At 38.6% G+C, this 22,657-nt stretch overlaps 1 protein-coding gene across 2 annotated transcripts; it reads left to right on the top strand.

Annotated features, from left to right (window-relative positions):
• Window positions 1-136: 136 nt before the first annotated feature.
• On the top strand, window positions 137-22,430 carry CLGN (calmegin; the record flags this gene model as incomplete). 2 transcript variants are annotated; one of them, XM_080697993.1, is made up of 14 exons in its annotated part: window positions 137-280; window positions 1,177-1,250; window positions 1,890-1,948; window positions 5,786-5,927; window positions 6,783-6,864; window positions 7,954-8,146; window positions 11,782-11,971; window positions 13,860-13,973; window positions 14,098-14,248; window positions 14,886-15,101; window positions 17,111-17,236; window positions 17,438-17,597; window positions 20,286-20,383; window positions 22,350-22,430. In XM_080697993.1, the coding sequence occupies 14 exons, from the start codon at window positions 137-139 to the stop codon at window positions 22,428-22,430; spliced, it is 1,830 nt and encodes a 609-aa protein (XP_080554119.1). The 2 variants fall into 2 exon arrangements, with proteins under 2 accessions (XP_080554119.1, XP_080554118.1); XM_080697992.1 differs by having other exon boundaries at window positions 20,283-20,383.
• Window positions 22,431-22,657: the final 227 nt, after the last annotated feature.

Here is a 22,657-nt window from a genome sequence, read left to right as displayed (position 1 = left end):
AAGAAGGTTTTAAGACACTAATAACTTATGGTATTATTAAAGTAATAAAGAAAATTCTTCCTTTCTACAATACTTATATCTTTTCACAACTTTGCCTTATTTTCATTCATTACTTTTAATTTCACCAAGAGTCAGTATGCGCTTCCAAGGCATTGGACTATGTCTGGGTCTTCTATTCATCTCAGCTAACGCAGAATTTATGGATGATGCCGTTGACATGGAAGACTTCGATAAAAGTTCAGAAGAGATCAGCGTCAATGAGGGTGAACACTCCTCAGAGGTAAGACACTGAAACTGACGCATGCATTGCTCCTTACAAGATACATACAAGTGACTGTAAGGTTAGGACTCAGTTCAGTCCTCGTAGTCTTCATTAGCCAAACAGAAAACCACTGGTTTTTTTTTTCCTGTGTTGTTGCTGTATTTTTTAGAGTATTTACACAAAACCGTACCTAGTACAGTTTTGTTAAATAGATTTTTACTATCTAGTAGTAAATGACTGGTTGAAAAGGATGAAGTTCTTTAGCCAAGAGTATGCTTTTTAGTTTTGTTTTTGACGCTACCAGGTCTTTCCCTAAAATAAAAGGTAGTGTGATTTGTAGTTGTTTAAGAGGTAAATAGCTCAGCCAGGCGTGGTGGCGCACACTTGTAATCCCAGCATTCTGGAGCCTGAGACAGGAGGATCCAGTTTCGCAGACAGCCTCAGCTACTCAGTGAAGCACTTTGCAACTCAGTGAGACCCTATTTCAAAATAAAGAATAAAAAAATAGAACTGGGTTGTAGCTCGGAGGTAGAATACCCCCCCACACCCCCAGGTACCACTCCCAGTATTGAAAAAAAAAAAGTAAATAGAAGTAAATCACTTTTTTTTTTCTTTTTAAAGAGAAAAAGATGTTAATAATGGTGCTTTTGAAGCTGGGCGTAGTGGTATATGTTTGCAATCCCAGTACTTGGGAGGCTGAGGCAGAAGAATTACAGGTTCAAGGTCAATTTCAGCAACTTAGTGAGACTGTATTTCAAAATAAAAAAAAAAAAAAGGATGAGATCGTGGCTCAGAAGTAGAATGTCCCTGGGTTCGATCTCTATTGCCAAAAGTAAATAAATAAATAAATAAATAAATAAATAAATAAATAGCAAAGATAAGTAACTTTAGACTTTTAAAACTTTTTTTTCTAGATCAAATATAAGACACCTGAACCTACAGGGGAAGTGTATTTTACAGAGACATTTGATAGTGGAAAGTTGGTTGGGTGAGTATTCATGCAAGGGAATATTTTCCTTGATGTGATTAGCTTTTCTGAAGTTATTGGTAATGAGCCTCCGAGAATTATCTGTAAATACAGCTCTATAAAAATTTAAAGAACTTTACTTAATAGCATAAACGAATATTTTAAACATTTTGCTATTGATAGAAATGTTTAATTTAAATAGTTACAGAAAGGAAGTTAAAAATAAAATTTAATGTAAAGAAAAAATGTAAAAATGTCTTCATTCTTTAGAGCAGATATTAATAATCTAAGTTCAGATGGCAAATTTGAGTTACTCTTCCAGCCTAAATGATGATAAAACCAATATACATTAAAATGTATTGATTGTCCTGTGCCAGACCCCATCCTGAGTAGGTAGGTCAGTACGGTATTTATCCCCACTCTACAGGCGAGCAGACTGAGGCTTCTTGTGCATTAGCTGTGATCATCAAGCTGGTAAATCATAGCATCCAAATATGGCTTAGCCTTGCAGGATTACATACAGGCATAACCTCTTAAGTATTCATTTATTTTTGAATGAAGAGTGACGGTGTTGGATAATCTTTTATATTTCTAGTATAAACTAGTAAAAAATTGCTAGTTTTATTTTAGTGATAAATATGTTTTCAATTTTATTTGCAGGTGGGTCTTATCAAAAGCAAAGAAAGATGGTATGGATGAAGAGATTTCTATCTATGATGGTAAAAAACTTAATTTGAGTCTTAGATATAACCAGTATGACCCAAGGTCCACTAGATTTTCAGGTTATATTGTCATTACGTTATATTGGTCTCCTCAGGATTTTTGGAAGTCCCCTTTTAAGCCACTGTCCACTTTTTCTGACTCTAAGCAGTTGAGTTTTCTCTCTATTGCAGTTGGTCTTTCCTAAAGCAGCATTACGCAGGCTCCTGCTGTTCTCCATGACTTTGCCTTGGGCTTAGACACACATAGATCAAATTATAATTATGGCAAGATTCTCCTAGGCAGTGCCGCTCAGAAGCTCATTAATGAGAACTACAGGACAGAAGCCTGCTCCTGGATCCCACACCTGCAGGCCTACGTCATTATCACAGTCCCTGGTAGATAACTTCAGGCCTAGCCATCTAGAGAGCTGTCCCTTAGGAGGTCTTTTCTCCCTGACCCAGACCATCCTCCAGACAGGCAAAACAATTTCTTCTAGTTTAAAACCAGCCTCTTCTATGTAACATCCTGAGGGAAGATCCGCCTCTTCTCAAGGTGACTGGAGTGGGATTTCTTGTTTCAGAGGACCTCGTTCCCTTAAGCTCATGACCTCACACCTAGACCCCAACAGGAGCAGCGAAAGGGTGGGTGTTGGTGGGCAGCTGTCTACTCCTCATGGCCTCTGTTTTAGTATAGACTAGGCATATCTTTACACAAGGTGTTCTCCCTCCTAGCACATCCCTCCTGCTGGTTTATGCTTATGTGCTCCAAGAAGAACACCACAAAATGACACAGAATAAGTATCACTGCATTCAGTCTAAATTCATTTACAGAAAAAAAGTATTTGCCCTGCGAAGCCGTGACTCTGAGGAGGTATATAACGCTTCCTAAAATACATCCTCAGAAACACAGTACACAATATTAAATAGTTATGCTTGGTCTTAACACTTTTCTTTACATACTTGACAATTTTTTCCCAAGAACATTGGGTGAATATTTCCTTTATATTTGTATTTTGTAAAAATCTATTGTTGAAGCTTTCTTAAAATTAAGATATGGTCCATTTTAAGGGTGAGTTTTAAGTGTCTATTATTACACAAAAATGTCTTTTGGTGCTTAAGTTTTTTTCTCTGCAACTTAAATTTAAAAAGAAGCAAGTAAAAACAAATATTTTCTCAGTAACCAAGTTTAATCTGTTAATTATTAAATATTAAATATTGGAGTGGATAATGCTCTTCAAATCACTTCAATAAATACATGCAGAGATTCTCCCAGTTGTAAGTACCACACAGTCACCTGGGAGGCAGCCCTGTTGGGCTCTGTGGAGTAGGCTACTGGAAATTTGGGCGACAGCATCATTTTCTGTATATTCTTTCTGTGATTTTGCAATATTTATTACTTTACTGTCAAAAAATCAAGGACGACCACAGAAACCATCTCTAGCATATATTAGACCTAGCTGTGGTTTCTGGTTTTGTTCAATTTATTCAAAGCAACTTTGAAAAGTATGGCATCTATTCAAATTCTAGGTTTTGAAAGTGGTATGTGGAGTGCCCATATGGCAGGGATTGGACGTGGTAGTGAGTTGTAGTTGATACCAATGCTAGATTTCTTTGAAAGACTTTGGATTCACGGTGGTCGGTCCTAGCACCTATCCAGCAGCACCTGAGTCTGGTTCATTCCAAGTTTTTTGGTAAGCAAGTCTGTACGGAACATCAAATGCAGGGTTACAAACAGTGCATTTGGGTAAGCATTATTTAAATAGTTCAGATTAAGTTATTAAAAGTGTAATGTTCTAATAAATTCAAAATTCTTCAAATAACCAACTTCAGGATTTTTTAGATAAAAACCTGTAAATTCTTTGTGAAATTTTATTCACAAGAGAATTTTTATTAGCTAATATTGTCCAGAAATTAGGTACATGATTTGGTTAATAGAAAGTTACTGTTTAAAGTTAGGTAAAACTACTTGTCTTTGAAAGAAAATGACCTGGTTTTCTAAAATTAAAGTGCTAATTAATAAGTTTTTCATAGCGGGTAAATGTATATGCATAATTGCAGGAAAAGCAACATAGTTTTAAAAATTGTTTACTATAAATATCTTTTTTTTTTTCCTGTACTGGGGATGGAACTCACTGGCATTCTACATTCGAGCAACACCACCAGCCCTATTTTTTTTTCTTTAATTTTGAAATAGGGTCTCACTGAGTTGCAAAGGGCCTAAGTAGCTGAGGCTGTCCTCAAACTGTGACCCTCCTGTCTCAGCCTCCCGAATGCTGGGATTACAAGCATGTGCCACCATGTCCAGATCAAGTTGTTACTTCTTAATATAAGACTTTTAGGCAGGCATGGTGCTGCATGCCTGTAATGCCAACATTGGGAGGCTGAGATAGAAGAATTGCAGATTCAAGATTAGCCTTAGCAACCTAGCAAGACCCTGTTTCAAAACAAAAAATAAAAAAGGCTGGACATGTAGCTTAGAAATAGAATCCTCTTGGATTCAATCCCTTATACTCCCCCAAGACTTTTTTTTTTTTTGCAGTGGAACAGTTAGTAATGATAATATAATTCATTGTCAATATGAGAGAATAAAACCAAATAAATTTATCTTTTACAAACACAGTAATACCGAATGTGAGGATCTGAGAACTTTTTATAAAGCATCTTTCAAAGCCCAATAAAGTATACACAGAGATACACCAAAAATCATTTTAATCTTTGATTTGTAACACTTCTGGCTCTTGCATTTTTTCTCTTTATTAAAAGTAATATAAGAGTATTAGTGATTCAAAAGTGCCCATTAATAAATATTTCGAGTTGACACAATATTGGAAAATAACCAGTTTTTGCTGAATTGAGGTTATACTTGGATTAGATAATATGTCTGATTTTCAAAACTAGATTTTATACAAATTAATAAAGTTGGTTTCTATTCTAAGAAGAATAAAAGAGTAAAACCCATACACTGCTTCTGGCCTTACACCCCATGATCTGATCTCAGAAGCCTCTGATCTCAAACATGGACCATTCTGCCCTGGTGCCCTAACTCAGCTCTGCCCCATGCGGCTGGCTGCTGCGATAGCTAGCCCTTTACTGCTTCCCTGGCTCAAGGTTCTGAAGGCTTCTTGACACAGCCTGGGAAGTGTTTGTGTGAGTTAAATACCCAATAACTGCAGTCAGAAACGTAACTGATGGGTGCCATCCATTTAAAAAAACATAAAGGGATGCAGGCAGACTGCTTGTTGTGTGTTAAGGATGCTCTTCATGCAGTTCTAAATATCTCATTTTTAAAAATTAGTATTATCTGGGTGTAGTGGCTCACACTTATAATCCTAGTACTTTGGAGGCTGAGACAAGAGGATAATGGGTTTCTGGCCAGCCTCAGCTACTTAGCGAGGCCCACCACAACTTAGTGAGACCTTGTTTCAAAACAAAGAATAAAAAGAACGGGCTGGTATTGTAGCTTGGAGGTAGAATGCCCTGGGTTCCATTCCCCCCACACATTAGTATTGAGAGAGACTATGAAACAAACCACATTTCATAATTCTTTAAAAAGTCCATTGAAGAAAATCAAAATAATCCTGCTTTAGAAGTGCCTCTAGTGTTTGTTACTTATTAGTTTAGTTTTCACATTTTACTTAAGAAAATGAAACCATTCTCTGGGGAGAGGGAAGAAAACCATGAAGAAACAAAAACAGGCATATATAAAGTTATGGATATTATTTCCTGATCTGTGATTTCGTTTTATTATTGTCAAATCCACCTTCGTGGATAAAGTTGTTGTTTACAACTTCCGGTGAGTAATTAGGAAGCCAGGGGTTTCTGTTTTAGTTTAATTTGCTTTGCCTCACTGTTTAGGAAGATGGGAGATAGAAGCGCTGAAGGATAACTGGGTGCCTGGGGACAGAGGACTCGTGCTGAAATCCAGGGCAAAGCACCACGCCATATCCGCCGTGTTGGCAAAGCCCTTCGTTTTTGCGGATAAGCCTTTGATAGTTCAGTAAGTTTTATATGCTTTTGAATACTTTTTCAGCGTTTGTATTAGCTTGTTATAACTGGGCATCTGAATGGAGAGTTTGGATGTTGATGCTGGGTATAAAAAAAGCAAATTTCGCTGAGACCAGAGGATCGCAGTTCGCACACAGCCTCAGCTACTTAGTGAGGCCCTCCACAACTCAGTGAGACCCTGCTTCAAAATAAAGAATAAAAAGCAGGGCAGGGGTCGTAGCTCGGAGGCCAAATGCCCCTGGATTCCATCCCCAGACCCACACACAAAAAAAGCCAATTTCCTTTTTTAGTTTAATGTAGTTAAATATACAAATGGGCGTACGCACACAACACATGCTGAGATTTCCCGTGAAAAGCAGGTTAATGATAAAATTATATATAATATATTCTGTAATATATATAATCCTGCCGCCATAGGACATACTGCACAGTAAAATCACCATTTTTTATTTAACTGTTTTCCTAAAATTACTTGATATTAACGTGTTACTATATTCAGAATGGAACCATAAATATTTTTGTTGGTAAGATTCAAAGGCAGCACAGTTATCTGTAAAAGGATGTGTGTGTGTATGTGTGTGTGTGTGTGTGTGTGTGTGTGTGTGTGTGTGTACACGCAGATAGGTGCCTTCCATGTCACACGTGGTCGCAGACCTTCCTCTCCTCCCCCGGCATAGTATTACAGCCATAGAAGAGCCCTTCGGTTTCCTATCAGTTACATGCTCGATTTGAGCTTTCTAGTGGTGTAAAGATTTGTTTAAATGAATTGAGAGCGATGCATTAGATTTTAAAGAACAGTCAGCCATTTTTACTTATCAGCAGTTTGGTTCTTTCCCCCCTCATTCAGATACGAAGTAAATTTTCAAGATGGTATTGATTGTGGAGGTGCATACATTAAACTCCTAGCAGACACTGATGATTTGATTCTGGTATGATATTTTAATATGTAAGAAAACCTTTCTAAAGTTAGTATTTTAAGGAGTAATTGATACAACTGAAAAGTTACTTTTGAACTGAAATGGAAAAAAACGTTCTCTCTCTCTGATAAGAATTTAGATAGCTTTTACTCACAGTTTGCCTTCAAGATACATAGAGCTGTGTTACTTAAAAACATCAGTTTTATCATCTTTAGAATCATATACAACTTTACCACATGTATAAATAAAAAATGACATGGTTTGTAAATAACATTACAAAATAACATTGTAATAACATCTCAGAGTTCTTTACAAAATATGAATTGTACACTGGTTGAGAGAAGCGTGATAGCAGACAAAGCAGTGAAATAAAGTGGGTATAGAGAACCAACCCAAGGAAAAGGGAGATTTGTCTCCAAACTCCAGAAGTGATGGGGGAGGGGGAGGGGAACGATGGAGAAATCCATTGAACACTATGGAATTTTGAACTCATCCTAACACTCAGCCACACGTGGCGGGTGTCAGCGGTAGTGGTGGCAGCACTGAGACCCAGTGTCTGAGTCCAGACCCAGTGCTCTTAACCACCGTGTCCCGCCAGGCGGAGAACCCACTCGTGGTAAGACAGGGAGCATGTTTCTGCATCTGTTTTTATGTCTGACTTTTTTTTTTTCCATTTTGTCCTGAGAAGGTTCATTTCCTGGTATGAGTAATCATTTTAGTCTTGAGGCCATAAATATGTTTTCCTCCAGTTTAATATTTCATTTCATTCTTGGCGAATTATTACTGTATCAATTTAAATAAAGTAACTCAAGCTTTTTATGATATTGCTTAGGTAATTTCAGGCTCTCTCCTACACATTCAGGAAGGAAGTAGTATTTGCCCTCAAAATCTATTTGAAATATATTTCAAAATATATTTGCCTCAAAATATATTTGAAAATTTTGTCAGTCTACTACATCCTTTACTGTCACTTGTGTTCATTAATTTCTTAGTCACTTAGCATTGAATATGTTTGTAAACTCTACCCATAGGGTAGAATAGAGAAAATCATTGAATACTATGTAATTTTGGACTAATCCCAACACTCATCTCTCTTTGAAGGAAAACTTTTATGATAAAACATCTTATACCATTATGTTTGGACCAGATAAGTGCGGAGAAGATTATAAACTTCACTTTATCTTCAGACATAAACATCCCAAAACTGGAGTTTTTGAAGAAAAACGTGCCAAACCTCCATATGTAGATCTCAAAAAGTTCTTTACAGACAGGAAGACTCATCTTTATACCCTAGGTATATCCTTTTAATTCATTCATTACTTCAGAAATATTTTCTGACTACAGATATATTTACGGCCACTGCTTTGGGAGATGCATTTACCTTCAAGAACTATATATACCCCGGCGTGGTGGCACACGCTTGTAATCCCTGCGCTTGGGAGGCTGAGACAGGGGGATCACACTGGTTCGAAGCCAGCCTCAGCTACTTAGTGAGACCCTGTTTCCAAATAAAATATAAAATAGGTCTGGGAGTATAGCCTGAAGTTAGAAAGCCCCTGGGTTCCATTCCCAGTACCACAAAAAAACCCATAACTATATTAATATATATATATATATATTCACCTTCAAGAACCATATATATATCAAATTAAATCATATATATCAAATTAAGCCATATATATAAAATTACACACACACACACACACACACACACACACACACACACACACAGAAAAGTAGAAAATAGAGTTCCAAGAGAGAGATGCAAAGTAGTTCAGTTAAGAGTTCAGCAGCAATGTTATCTCCAACTTAGAGACTTGGGGAAAATGAGTCAAGATTTTATTGATTATATTTGACCTTATGTTCAAGTATAAAGAGAATGTAGAGAACAGGCGGGAAAGTCACTTGAAGCACTGACAGAGGTGCTGTAGGAACGGGAAACCAGGCAATAGAGGTGAGAAGGGGAGGTCCTGAATGTCAGGCTAAGGCGTCTGTTTCTTCCTGGGCAGCTGTGAGCACGATTAGCTGCCCTCTCAGGGTGGTTGGGACCCACTGAGCAACCATGTGAGCATCTGTGTCTTTGCTTAAATAAATGTGAGTTTTCATAGACGCAGGGCAGAGGGACGCCATAGTTGTTCCTCCAGTTCCCAAGGATGATTAGACAGCTCTGGTCGGCCCAGGGCTACCCAAAATCACAGCATTTCAAAATCTTAACAGGACTTTTAAAATGGCTCTACCAGCTTCTTCCTCAAGTTTCAACTTCATCCGAGAATAATTCTTCTCCCCTTTCGAAGGCTACAATTGCAGAAACATTCTATCTGCCAACTCTGTTCAATTTTATGTTTAAGAATAGATTTGGAATCAAAACTCCTTTCTGAAATAACTGGAAAGTAATAATGAACATTTTGTAGAACACAAACTGGAAATAATGCACAAGTATAACTAGTGTTGAACAAGTGAAATTAATTTGATTTTGTATAAACCTGATCAAAAGCAAAATAATAGCATATATTAAAGGCCATAAGAGGTTTATGTCCTTTGAAACCCAAATTCCACTCAGCAATTTATCCAAAGAAGATATCCAGAATAAAAGAAAATGACTTATGTGTGAAGATATCCTGAATATTTGAATGAACCGAAATGTTATAGTTAGAGGAGTCTTCTATAAAGATGAAAACTATGAACATGTTCAGCGACAGGAAGAATACTTGCACAGTTTATCTCTGTTGAAAATCCGAAATCCAAAATTCTCTAAAATCTGAAACTTTTTCAGTGCCATCAGGAAACTCAAAACGTTTGGATTCTGGAGTGTTTCAGAAATCCTAGTTAGGGTCGCTCCACCACTGAAGTCTATAATTCAAAAACCCATAAAACATTGAAATGAGAACCACTTATGATCTCAAGCATTTTGCATACAGATCCTCAATCTGTAATCATAAAATAGGGACGGAGAGTGAGATTCATACTGTAGGCACATCATGGTGGCCAGTAGGAAAATTATGTAAGCAGAGAGACTAGAAAATAACTAATTTTCATTACTCACTTACTATGTAATTGGCTCTAGCCTGGGTACTTCGTTTGGAACCGTTATGATGAGGTGAGCAGTGGTCTCTCTATTTTGCCTTAGAAAAGGAGAGGAACTAGTAGGGCTGGGATTGAAATTCAAGTCTGACTCTTTAAACATTTGCTCTCTTACTAATATACACAAAAAGGTTGGCCCTTTTCGCTAGCATTACCAAATAACTTTTTAAAAAACAATCTGTAATACTACTATATTTTATAACATTATTCTATATAGTTCTTTTTTTGTGTGTGTGTGGTACTGGGGTTCCTGGAAGCCCTTCTTCCTCCGGGCTACACTCCCAGACCTATTTTATATTTCTGAAACAGGGTCTCTTACGCCAGCGCGGCTGGCTTTGAACCTGCGCGATCCTCCTGTCTCCGCCTCCCAAGCGCGGGGATTACAAGCGTGCGCCACCACGCCCGGCTCTATATAGTTCTTAACCCCATGAGTACCTTTACAAATATTAGGTAATCCCATGCTTCTTATTATAAAAAGTCATTTAAAATACTCAGTTTTCTAAACGGAAAGTTTTTGGCCAAAGAGTCTCAACAGAGGTAATGCACACACACACACACACACACACACACACACACACACACACACACACGTTTACCGTGAGCTTTTTTGCTTTATAATTTTTAAAAATCTTTCAGTTCCAAAATTTACTCAGAAAGATATATTTTTAAGATTTTCTTCTTGAAAAATGACTTCTTCGGAATTAGGAAGGACCCAGCACTTTTTTTGCATTTAAAATCTTATGCTTAGTGCCGTTCCAATCTTTTTTCCTTCCTTTTAATAATGTAGTCTTATAATCTAAGCTATAATAGAAGAGGAAATAGTGGAGAGAAAGAAGGGAAAAGATACTGAGTGCGGATTTTCGATCTTGGGTTTTTATGTAAATGGCCTAGTTTGGTTTTGGTATGAAGGACTTGTCACTCTTGGGAGCTGGTTCTTCACCCACATAACTAACTGGTCAAGTCGCACGTTCCTGATTTTGTTAGCACCCTTATTTTTTCAGGCACTGAAAGCAAATATTAGGCAGGTATTTTCAGCCATCATTATTTCCAAAGATCTAAATTTTACCTAGAAAGAAGATCTATCTTTCATTTTGTCATTACAAAGGGTGAGAAAATCCTTTATGAAACTTTTGCCTCGGGAGCTTGTAGAGGCCTAGAATTTACCTGGAAACAGATGTACTGCTAAGTGTAAACTTGAATATTTCAAATCACCCTTATGCTATTTTATACCACAGTCTATGGGTCATTGAATTTGAAGTGCCAGTGAACTTTATCTTTAAACATTTCTGAAAGGATAATAATCTAGTAATGTTAACTTCCTGATTTGGGGTGATATGAATAATTTGTCATTGGGTTTACATAGGAGAAATGTCCTTGTTTGTTAAGAAACGCATATTAAAGCATTCAGGGGTCATGCACCTCAAGTGTTTCAGGATGAACGTTCTTTTTAGTATACTTGCACCTTTTAGAATTTGAGATTGTTTTAAAAATTTTTTTAGATGCCGAGAAAAATTGAGTTGTATTCTCTAACAATAAAAGATTGAAACCGACTAGTCATGAGTCCCAAACAAAGCTGGCTACTGGGTATTTCTTATTTGAGAGCTATTAGAGCACTTTATTGGTAAGAAAAATGCAGTTTAAAAAAGTTTGTCCTTATTTTTAAAAGTGTTATATCTAACGATTTCAGTATATTTTGACTTAACACATTGGTTATTCCTTTATTTGTAGTTGAGAGAAAATTTTATCCATAAAATTTAGATAGTCTTATTATTTAGAAGATTCTTTTACAAATCATCTTTATCTTTAAAACCAGGATGCTAAGTATAAAATATTTGACTTGTCCTTTAGTAATGAACCCAGACGACACATTTGAAGTATTAGTTGATCAGATAGTTGTGAACAAAGGAAGTCTCCTAGAGGATGTGGTTCCTCCTGTCAATCCCCCCAGAGAAATTGACGATCCCAAGGATGTGAAGCCCGAGGAGTGGGATGAGAGAGCCAAAATCCCTGACGCCTCCGCCGTCAAGCCAGACGACTGGTAAGCCAAGGACCCGTGGCAAAGTGAAGCACGTGGCATGCTTTACTAATGATACCTGACGTATGAGCAGGCTTTCCGACCGATGACACTTACTCTTTTTACAGCAGAACTACTTAACGTTGACTATTTTCTGGGAAATACTTTTCTAAAATGGCTTCTGAATTTCCCTGCCTTTTAATTTTAAATTTTCATTTCAATTCATATTTTTACTTTGATGTACTTTTCAATATGTGTTTATTTTTTATGCTTTCAAGTGCACGGCCCAGTGCTAGCCTGTGACCTCAGTAACTGGATCTGGGATTAAATAAGATAATGTACCTAAACAGCTCTGGGATGTATTTTAAGGTACTGCCAGAGACCCCGAAGCAGAGCACCCAGCCAAGTTGCATCCAGATTCCTGACCTATGGAAGTTATGCAATAAAAGATGTTATTTTAGGCCCCTAAATCATGAGGATCATTTGTAATGATAATTATACAATTAATATACACATGTGGTATGCATATAGTTCTTAGTCTGGGCTTATCTTGATTTTCTCAGTAGAGAGCAAGTTTTAAATTTTGCTGAATTCCAATATGCTGATAATTGTTTTTGATTATTCATACTTTTTGTATCTTACCTAAAAAATCTCTGCCTCAATGAAAGTCACGGAGTTTTTTTCTGATAGACAATTCCTTTCACCAAAATTCTGTCCTGAGTTTTATGTATAATATAGTGTGTAAATGAAGAGAAAGTGTTTATAAATAAGGGTGTCTAATTGTTCTGACATCTTCTATCCATTTGTATCTGTAACAGTATGTGATGCTGCCCCATTTTCCCTTCTGATTTGGTAATCTGCTTCTCTTTTCCTGGCTGTGTAGATAAAGGCACATGAGTTCTGTTGATCTTTCTGAAGAACCTCCCTCTGTTGGGCTTTTCTCCACCATTATTTCCATCCTCCTTACTTTGGACTTAATTTGCTTTCCTTTTCTCTTCTTTATTAGGCTGGAAAATCTTAGCTTTTTTCCAGTAGAGGTAGCTGGACATTTCTCTAAGGACTGCCTTAGCCACATTTCATAAATACGTTGTTTACAGTAGCATTCACCTCCGCCTATTTTCTACTTCCTCCAGCGATTTCTTTCTTCATTCATGGTGTGTTTTTTTAATGTGAATTGCTTTATTATAAACTATTTATGGATTTTTAGTTATAATTTTCATGTTGACTAATTTAATTCCACTATGGTCAGAACTATTTCTGTGACGAGCTCCGGCTTTTTCGCCAGTGTCGGTGTTATCAGGTTGGTAGTTTTGTTTGAGGCTCCTATGTTCTGTTTTTTAGTGGGTCTCACATTAAGAAAAGAGTATTAAAATCTTCAGCTGAAATTGTGTACTTCTATTTATTTTGATTTATGTCAGTTTGGGTTTTGTGTATTTTGAAGATCTGTTACCAAATTAATTCACATAATTTTATGACCTCTTGAAGAACAGATTTTATTATAAAATTTTTTAATAAAATTGATAATGCTCTATCTTGAAGTTTATTTGGTCTCGGCATTAAATCTTTCTCCTTTCTTTCTCTCTTTCTCCTTTCTTTTTCTCTTCCTTCTTTCTCTTTCTTCTTTCTTTCTTTCTTTCTTTCTTTCTTTCTTTCTTTCTTTCTTTCTTTCTATCTCTTTCCTTTTTTCTTTCTTGTGGTGCTAGGGATTGAATCCAGGGGCATTCTACCTCCAAGCTATACTCCCAGCCTTATTTTATTTTGTTTTTATTTTGAAATAGGGTCCCACTCATTTGCTGAGGCTGGCCACAAACCTGAGATACCTCTGTCTCACCCTTGCAAGTACTGGGATCACAGATCTGTGTCACCACTCCTGGCTTCAAATAACCATTAACATAAAATAATGTATTTACAGGGATGAAAATGAACCTGCCCATATAGAAGACTTGAGTGCTACGAAACCTGATGGCTGGCTTGATGATGAACCGAGATACATCCCGAATCCCAATGCCCCCAAGCCCGACGACTGGTAAGCATTCTTCATCTTCACGTGTCAGTGTCAAGTGTCTCTTGCTTACATTGTGTGATCACCAGCTTATTGCTGACAGGAGAGTCTTAAGGCTCCTACATTCGCTCTGTTGTCCTATCTTAAGGAACGAAGACATGGATGGAGAATGGGAGGCACCGCATATACCTAACCCAGCGTGCCGGATTGGGTGTGGAGAGTGGAAACCTCCCATGATCGATAACCCAAAATACAGAGGGATATGGAGACCGCCAATGATCGATAATCCTGACTACCAGGTAGTACCCAGCAGCTCAACCCCTTATTGAAGTCACGAATGTTGTGCTATTTTCTCCTGTACATCTGGTTATCAGTAATGTTAACTTTCAACAGTTATTTTATGAAGCCAAAGAAAATATGCAACTAATTTATATTTAAGAAGTAACGATCCTTTACATAATTTTCTAGGGTAATAAAATTAAGAACCAAAGAGAAATCACTTCATACGCTGTTGCTTTGATAACCAGCCAGTGTTCACTTTGGGGTAATGTCCTACTTCAGAACTAAATAAAAGAAATGAATTCAGATCAAGATGGCTCACCTTGTACATTTTAATAATGACTACACTTAATTATATTTTAGCATCAGTAAACAAACTCCAGGATTTTTAAAAATATGAAGCCAGGCATCTTTTGAGTATAGTTTTTTTTTCCCTTAAAGTGCCTGTGTCATTCAACTTTGCTTCCCCCCCCCACTGTTAAAAGTCACTATTACTCAATAGGAGCAGAATAAAAAGAAGTATTTTACTTCTAATAAGTTGGTAGTAAACTTATGTCACAGGTTTTCTTTCTCCATTTACTGCTGCTAATTTCAACACTCAGCACTGACCATAAAATTATTTTATTTGAAAATGTCTTCAACTGTTGTTTCTTCCAGGGAATCTGGAGTCCTCGAAAAATCCCGAATCCAGATTATTTTGAAGACGATCATCCATTTCTTCTGACTTCTTTCCGTGCCCTTGGTTTAGAGCTTTGGTCTATGACCTCTGACATCTACTTTGATAATTTTATTATCTGTTCAGAAAAGGAAATAGCAGATCAATGGGCTGCAGATGGCTGGAAATTTAAAATAATGGTTGCAAATGCTAATGAGGTATGGGAGTGACCATCATGGAGGTGACTTAACTATGGATAGTACTGATAGGACTTGTTCTGGTTACAGGTTCTAAAAATGGTTCCTTCGGTGGTAAATAAATATGCAGTAATTACAGAATACCAAGACGTACTTGAGAGAACTTACGAAGGCTATTTAGCATTTTTATGCGATGATACAGACTGATTATGAACTACATAGTGAGCTTTGTCTGCATATGTCTAAATTCTCATTTCATCCATTGATTATTATTATTTAATGGGATTTAAGACCTATTTGTTGTTTATAGAAATAAGACTTCTTTGTGTGTTGGGGGGTATGTGTATAGTATTGGGGAATTAAACCCGGGGCAGTCTACCTTCGAGCTATTAGGATTGAACACATACCTCTGAGATACACCCTACCTCTCATTTCTTTTCTTTTCTTTTTTTCTTTTTTTCTTTTTGGTGGTACTGGGGTTCCTGGAAGCCCTTTTACCTCTGGGCTACACTCCCAGACCTATTTTATATTTTTGAAACAGGGTCTCTTACTCCAGCGCGGCTGGCTTCGAACCTGCGCGATCCTCCTGTCTCCGCCTCCCAAGCGCGGGGATTACAAGCATGCGCCACCACGCCCAGCTCATTTATTTTCTATTTTGAAACAGGGCTTCACAAAGTTGCTGAGGCTGGCTTAGAACCTGTAATTCTGTCTCAGCCTCCCAAGGTCTGGGATTACAGGCACGTACCTTCACATGGGGTGAAATAAGTATTCTTAGTGTCTTGTCACCTTGCCAATTCAAGGCCCACGTGGTGATATAATCTGTATTCATTTTAACCACTTTCACTCAGAGAAATACAAACAATTTCAAATTTTAACATTATATTGTGTTCAGGGTTGTTTATCCGTATCTTAGACTGTTTAGAAAAGTTTAAGCTAAATGTTTTGACATTTTCTGCATTTTGGAGAATGTATCTTTAAAACCAGTTAGTCTTTGGAGGCTTGCAGCAACCATCAAATCAGTTAGTAAAAAAAAAGGGGGGGGGATTCTCATCTTGTAACATGTTTAAATAAATGGCCTCCGTCTTGATTGATTGATTGATTGATTGATTGTGGCCTGGGGATGGAACCCAGAGGCATTTGACCTCCGAGCTACATCCTTTGCCCTATTTTTTGTTCTTTATTTTGAAACAGGGTCTCACTAAGTTGCAGAGGGCATCACTAAGTAGCTGAGGCTGTCCGCGAACTGCGATAATCCTGTCTCAGCCTCCCGAATGCTGGGATTACAAGCATGCATCCTCACACCCAGCTCGACTTTATTTTAATAAGAAACGATTTCCTTATTGAATGTCACGTGTAAAATTTGCTTATATGAGAAAACACAATAATTCTGAGGCATAATTTTATTAAAAGGTTCTTTAAAAGTGCAGGATGATTTTACCAGAGATTTCTATGCTTAAGGAACATATCCATAAAAAGTAGTTCTACCAAAAGAAAGCGAAGGAGGGAGGGGGCGGCGAGCCACGGTGGGGGGTGGTAGGTGGCGATCCTGCCCTTGCACACGTGTAGTCACATAATTGTTAGCATAAAGTCTCACTGAGTGGTGCCTCCTGATGATTAAATTTGACTTTACAAAGTACAGTTGAAAGGTGAGAAAATAAAACAGTTGTTTTGTGTTGGGCATGGTGGCGCACGCTTGTAATCCCCGCACTTGGGAGGCTGAGACAGGAGGATCGCACAGGTTCAAGGCCAGCCTCAGCTACTTAGTGAGGCTCTCGGCAACTTAGTGAGACCCTGTTTCCAAATAAAGTATAAAATAGGTCTGGGAGTATAGCCCGGAGGTAGAAAGCCCCTGGGTTCCACCCCAGCACCACACACACACACACACACACACACACACACACACACACGTTATTTTGCTAACAAGTTACTTCCTGATATAAAATGCCTAGGTAGAATGTGTTTTGTAAGCTCTGTTTCTCGGCAGAGGTCTGTAACATCTGAATTGCATGTGTATGCTTATCCTCCCGTAGCCTGGCGTGTTCAAACAGCTAATCACCACGGCTGCGCAGCGCCCATGGCTGTGGCTCGTCTACCTCCTGACAGCCGGGCTGCCCATCGCAATCATTACCTCGTTTTGTTGGCCAAGAAGAGTAAAGGTAAAGAAAGTAAATTTTCTCTAGCTTTTGAGATTTGTGAGATTTTAGGTCCATGAGTTGAGCAAGTGATTCGCAAGGAGAATGAACTGAATCTCCAATACATTTTTTACACCTCACTGTGTATGTTATCAGTTATTGCAAAAAAAAGTTGTAAATAGTGCTTTTCTTTTAGTAAAAATAGCATATGTTAAACTGCTATAGAAAAAATATGAAGAGACAGAGTATAAAAAGACAGACACATGTAAACCGCAAACAAAGGGCGCGCTAGAGCAAGATGTGAAGGAAGAGAAGGCGGCTCTGGAAAGTCCTGCTGACCTGGAAGAGGAGAAGAAGCAGAGTGACGGCAAAATTCCCGAAAAAGGTGACGAAGTTCCTGAAAAAGGTACGACACACCGTGATGCTCACGAGGCAGGACGGGGTCCTCCAGAGGAGATGCGTTATCTTGAAATGATGAGGGGTTGCACTTGCTTACCACCAGACTCGTCTGTCTGAGCCCCCAGGGGCACGAGGGTGGCCTCCTGCCGGGGTCCGGCCCTAGCAAGAGTCGGGGTTTGTGTGCTGGTGAGAGGAGTCGAGGTCGTGAGAGAGACCAGCTGCAGTCTACTCTGTTTATTCAGAACTTCTAACAGTCCTTATACTTTCTTTCATGCAGGACAGAAAAAAGCATATCTATGTAAGCAGGAAAGTTTAAAAAGATTCTTTTACAGACCTCAGGGCAGGGTGTCAGACATTTAATGAATCATAGAAAGTCAGCTTTGTCTCATACCACAAGGTCAGCTTGAACCTAATCTTATACATTGGCTCAAACTAAGGTCAGCTTGAATTTCATCTTTCGGCCCAGACTTTGTCCTTGGGAAAAAAATTCTTTGCTGACTGAGTCTCTCACAAGCCATCGCACACCTGTTTTAGTTAATAATGCTTACACATAAAATTCCAATTGCACATATTGATCCAAATAAGCTTAAAGTAATTTTTGAAGAAGGCGATGCTATTCATACTTCATGGGGGGCTTAGGCTCTTGTGGGCCCCCTGACCGAACTTTGGCTCAAGTTCAGCATGAGATGCTTTAACAGCCTCCCTCGGAGCAGCCGCCCTATGTAGATCCTTGACATTTTGGAAGAAAAAGACGTGTCAATGGATTCAGTTGCTTGGGAGCTCGAAAGCTATGAATCCCATGTGTCCTAACTTTTTGTTGGGACTAAAGGTGAAGCGCAAGCTTGAGATTGTGGCCCCTGTAGAAGAACAGGTCTGAGGCAGGTGATCGCAGCAATAAAACCAACATCAGATCTTCCTCCAGCGGCTGTGTTTAGCAGATCCTCTGTCATATAGAATAAATGCTTTCCTGCAAGTATTGCTGAGTCCATGGTCCCTTCCCACCTGCACTGAACTCCTGAAGGTGTTAGCGAACCGAGGAAGCGATGGGGGGCTTGGGGGTCCTCAGATGAGACTTCCGTAAGCACATTTAGGTTGAAATAAAACTACCAAGTGTCCCAAGCCAAATTCCAAATCAAGTCTTTTACAACTTAACTTGCACCTTTAAGCCGAGAGTGGTGATGCATGCCTATATTCCCAGTACCTGGGAGGCTTGAGACAGAAGGATTGCGGGTTCAAGGCCAGCCTCAGCAGCTTAGCAAGGCCCTCAGCAACTTAGTGAGAACCTGTTTTATTTTTATTTTTTTATTTATTTATTTTTTGTGGTACTGGGGTTCCTGGAAGCCCTTCTACCTCCGGACTGCACCCCCAGACCTATTTTTATTTGGAAACAGTGTCTCTTAAGCCAGCGCGGCTGACTTTGAACCTGCGCGATCCTCCTGTCTCTGCCTCCCAAATGTGGGGATTACAAGCATGCGCCACCACACCTGGCAGAACCTGTTTTAAAATAAAAATAGGACTGGAGGTATGGCTCAGAGGCAGAACACCTCTGACTAAACGCCCTGGGTTTATTCTCTAGCATCCTAGAAAAAAAAATGTATCTCCAATGCCTATGTGTAATTTAACTTAGTAGTTGATGAAACAGCTGACTTAAAAAACTCTAAAAAATGCACATATATATATATACATATATATTATATATATATATATATTTGCACGTTATATATGTGTATGTGTATATATGCATGTATATATCTGTGTGTCTCTGTGTATCAGGGAATCAAAACAAATTCTTTAGGTTGTAAGTTCTGAGCCTTATCTTTATAACTAGTCTTAGTGTTTTGTATATTGATGCTTTGATCTGCGTCCATTACCGGGCTGTATTGGAACACTTAGGTACCGATAAGGTCACGCTTTAGAAAGTTCTTTACATATATGCGTTGTCCCAGGCAATACCTGTGGAAATAAACGGGAGGCAGAAGTGATAATTTGTCAACTTCCCTTTTTGTGTGTGTGTGGTACTGGGGTTCCTGGAAGCCCTTCTACCTCCAGGCTACATTCCCAGACCTATTTTTATATTTTTATTTGGAAACAGGGTCTCCTAAGCCAGTGCGTCTGGCTTTGAACCTGCGCGATCCTCCTGTCTCCGCCTCCCAAGCGCGGGGATTACAAGCGTGCGCCACCACGCCCGGCCAACTTCCCTTTTTTCAAACCCCATTTTTGGTATGGTAGAAATTTTTACTCTATTATAGCTTCTAGAGTATGCTTAATTTTTTTTTTGAAAGATGGCTGGAGATCATATGGTATACTTAAAAGTCCGTCACTATACAAATGCACACCAGTGTCCGTAAAGGTGCCAGTGTGAAGAAGCAGGGCATCAGAGGATAACAAGACCACCAAAGGTTAAGCAAAGTATCGCTAGGATGCAGACACAAAAAGATAATCATATTTTGGTTTTCACATTACATACAGAATTCTACAAGCTTGTCCCCTGCCTCCATTAGGACGATTTATTTGTAAAATAATGAGTACTTGTAAATACTTAAATTTTGAAAAGAAGAACGTGCTTTTAAATTTGGGAATTTAAATGAATCCCCCCAATTTTAGTTAATACTTTTCAATAGCACACTTCTTATTTATCAAGTCTTGACTTTTAACGAAACCTGTGTTGTAGAAGAGGAAGGCGAACCCGAGGAAAAGAGTGAAGAAGAAATCGAAGTCACAGAAGGGCAGGAAGAGGGCAGCAAGTCCACCAAGTCTGGCTCTGAGGACGAGGTAAGCTGCTTCCCGTGGACGGCTGCTGTCCACGGGAATGACACCAGTAAAAGCGGCAGCCTGGTCTGTGAGGGGATGTTGGCCCTGCTTCTCCCTACTTCTCTGAGCTTTCATAAGAGACTCAATATTGTTTTCAACTCATACTAAAAAAAAAAAAGCAAGAAAATAGTATAATTTAACAGCTAACAAGAGAGCAGAGTGAGCCTGCATTTTACAAAATGTAAAGGCTGAACTGAATCTGTAAGAAATTATCACCTTGTCGTTAAAATATTTTATTGTTATAACAGACCATTTGAATATTTAAAACAACTTTTTGTAACCTTTATTATTATAATCTTTTTTATATAGCTGTTACCAAAACCTTCTTACTATCTCCATACTGACACATTTGGAAGGAGTTCATTTACTAGGTAGTTGAGTCCTATCTGCCCAATTCAGGGATTTTCTCAAATCTCCAGTGAACTACTTTTTTTCCCCCCGTTAACTTTATTATTTATTTTTTCTATTAACTTTTTGTATTCTGATGTAAAATGGAACTTCCACAATGCCTTTTATTTTTCTTCAACCAGCTTTCATAGAATCAGAAATCAGGCACCACAGCTTTCTTTTTACCCAGTGTAAACCAAAAGCCAGGTCCTCAGCCGGCCCTCCAGCCAGTCCTGCTTCTACCAGACGCTGGCGGTGTCTTCCCTCTTACTGACACGGCCGCCGCAGTCGCCTCTGCCTGGCCCTTGGCTTTCCACTGTGTCTATCCAAAGAGCTCTCCCAGATCAACTAGTTGTTACTGTTGTTCAAACGTTTTCTTTCACTTATTCAATATGCACACCTGGTTTCTGGTCTTAATGTTCTCCTGAGTTTTTAAAGAGACTTTGGGGATAGTTATCTAGTGTGAATATCCAGGTTTAGAGAGAACTCTCCATAGAGACAATTTCTTCCAGAGTAGAGTTTTTAAAAGCGATTGTTTCCGTTCTGATGTTCTTAATAAAGATAATTGTTGCCGCTTATTCAAATATGTATTCCAGTTACATTTGCTTCACAAATGCATAAATTAAGAGTTCTTAATTTCAGCCAGGTGTCTGTATCCTAAAATATTAATTCCAGCCAGGTGTGGTGGAACACATCTGTAATTACAGTACTTGGGAGACTGAGACAAGAGGATCACAGATTTGAGGCCAGCCTCAGCAATTTAGCAAGGCCTTCAGCAACTGAGTGAGACAGTTCCAAAATAAACAATGAAATAGGAGTGGGTGTGCAGCTCAGAGGTAGATGCCCCTGAGTTCAGTATCAGGATCACCAAAAAAAAAAAAAAAAAAAAGTCTTCATTCCATCTTCTAGTGTTTAGTCTTCCCAGGCATATTTGTCAGTAAACTAAAGTCAGTCAGTTTCTGTATGGTATAACCTTGAGAGGTAATTAAAGCTTTATGTAAAACCACCGCATATCTTCATTATATTTTGCTCTAAAATGGACTCACATAAAGCACATATTCTGGAAAGATAAAAATTACAGGATTTTTTTTTAAAAAGCTTAGATCATTCAATATGCTATTTTTTCTCTATTTTAATTTTTCTGGGGTACTGTGTGCCAGAAGTTCTGAAAAAGTCTCTGTAAAAGTAGCTCATCAATCACGGGCAACACTGTGATGAATAGTTAGTGCTTTGGATAAAAAGCAGTGGAAATGCGCTGTTGACCGTGACGTTGAGACCAAGTTCTAAGTCCTTAATGGAACGGTGGGTGGAGCCGTGGGCGGCAGGGGCACCGCCCTCACTAAGTCGCTCTGCCACACACTGGACCTGAGAACAGGTCAACTCGTGCACACACTCTGAGCACTTGTGCGAAGTCAAGGGACACGGACAAAGGCAGCGCTGATTGGTGGAACATGTATTTTAGAGACTCATATATCATTTGCTGCTATGTACTAATTACCTTTGATACTTTTATAACCGTTTCCATAATGCTTTTGTCTAGATGAAAGAAGCAGATGAGGGCACAGGATCTGGAGACGGGCCCATAAAGTCAATACGCAAAAGGAGAGTACGGAAGGATTAAACAGTCTTCAAGTATTTCTAATTCCCCGGAGAGAGAGTCAGCATTCTAAAATAAGCGTGCCAGGACTGCCTGCGAATCAATAGGCACATGCTGTTCAGAATATCTAGCAATGTTATCCTTTCAGATACTAATAAAGTCTTTCTTTTTCAGGGGTGGGGGGAAGTAACTTTAAAGTTACCTTGTCTTTGAATTTAGAATAAAAGAAAAGTACAAAGTTATCTATCAGA

The sequence above is a fragment of the Muscardinus avellanarius genome (genome assembly GCF_963383645.1).
Source record: "Muscardinus avellanarius genome assembly, chromosome: 6".
NCBI classification, from domain to species: Eukaryota; Metazoa; Chordata; class Mammalia; order Rodentia; family Gliridae; genus Muscardinus; species Muscardinus avellanarius.
Note: the sequence above shows the minus strand (reverse complement) of the source record. Positions and strands in the feature narration are given on the sequence as shown.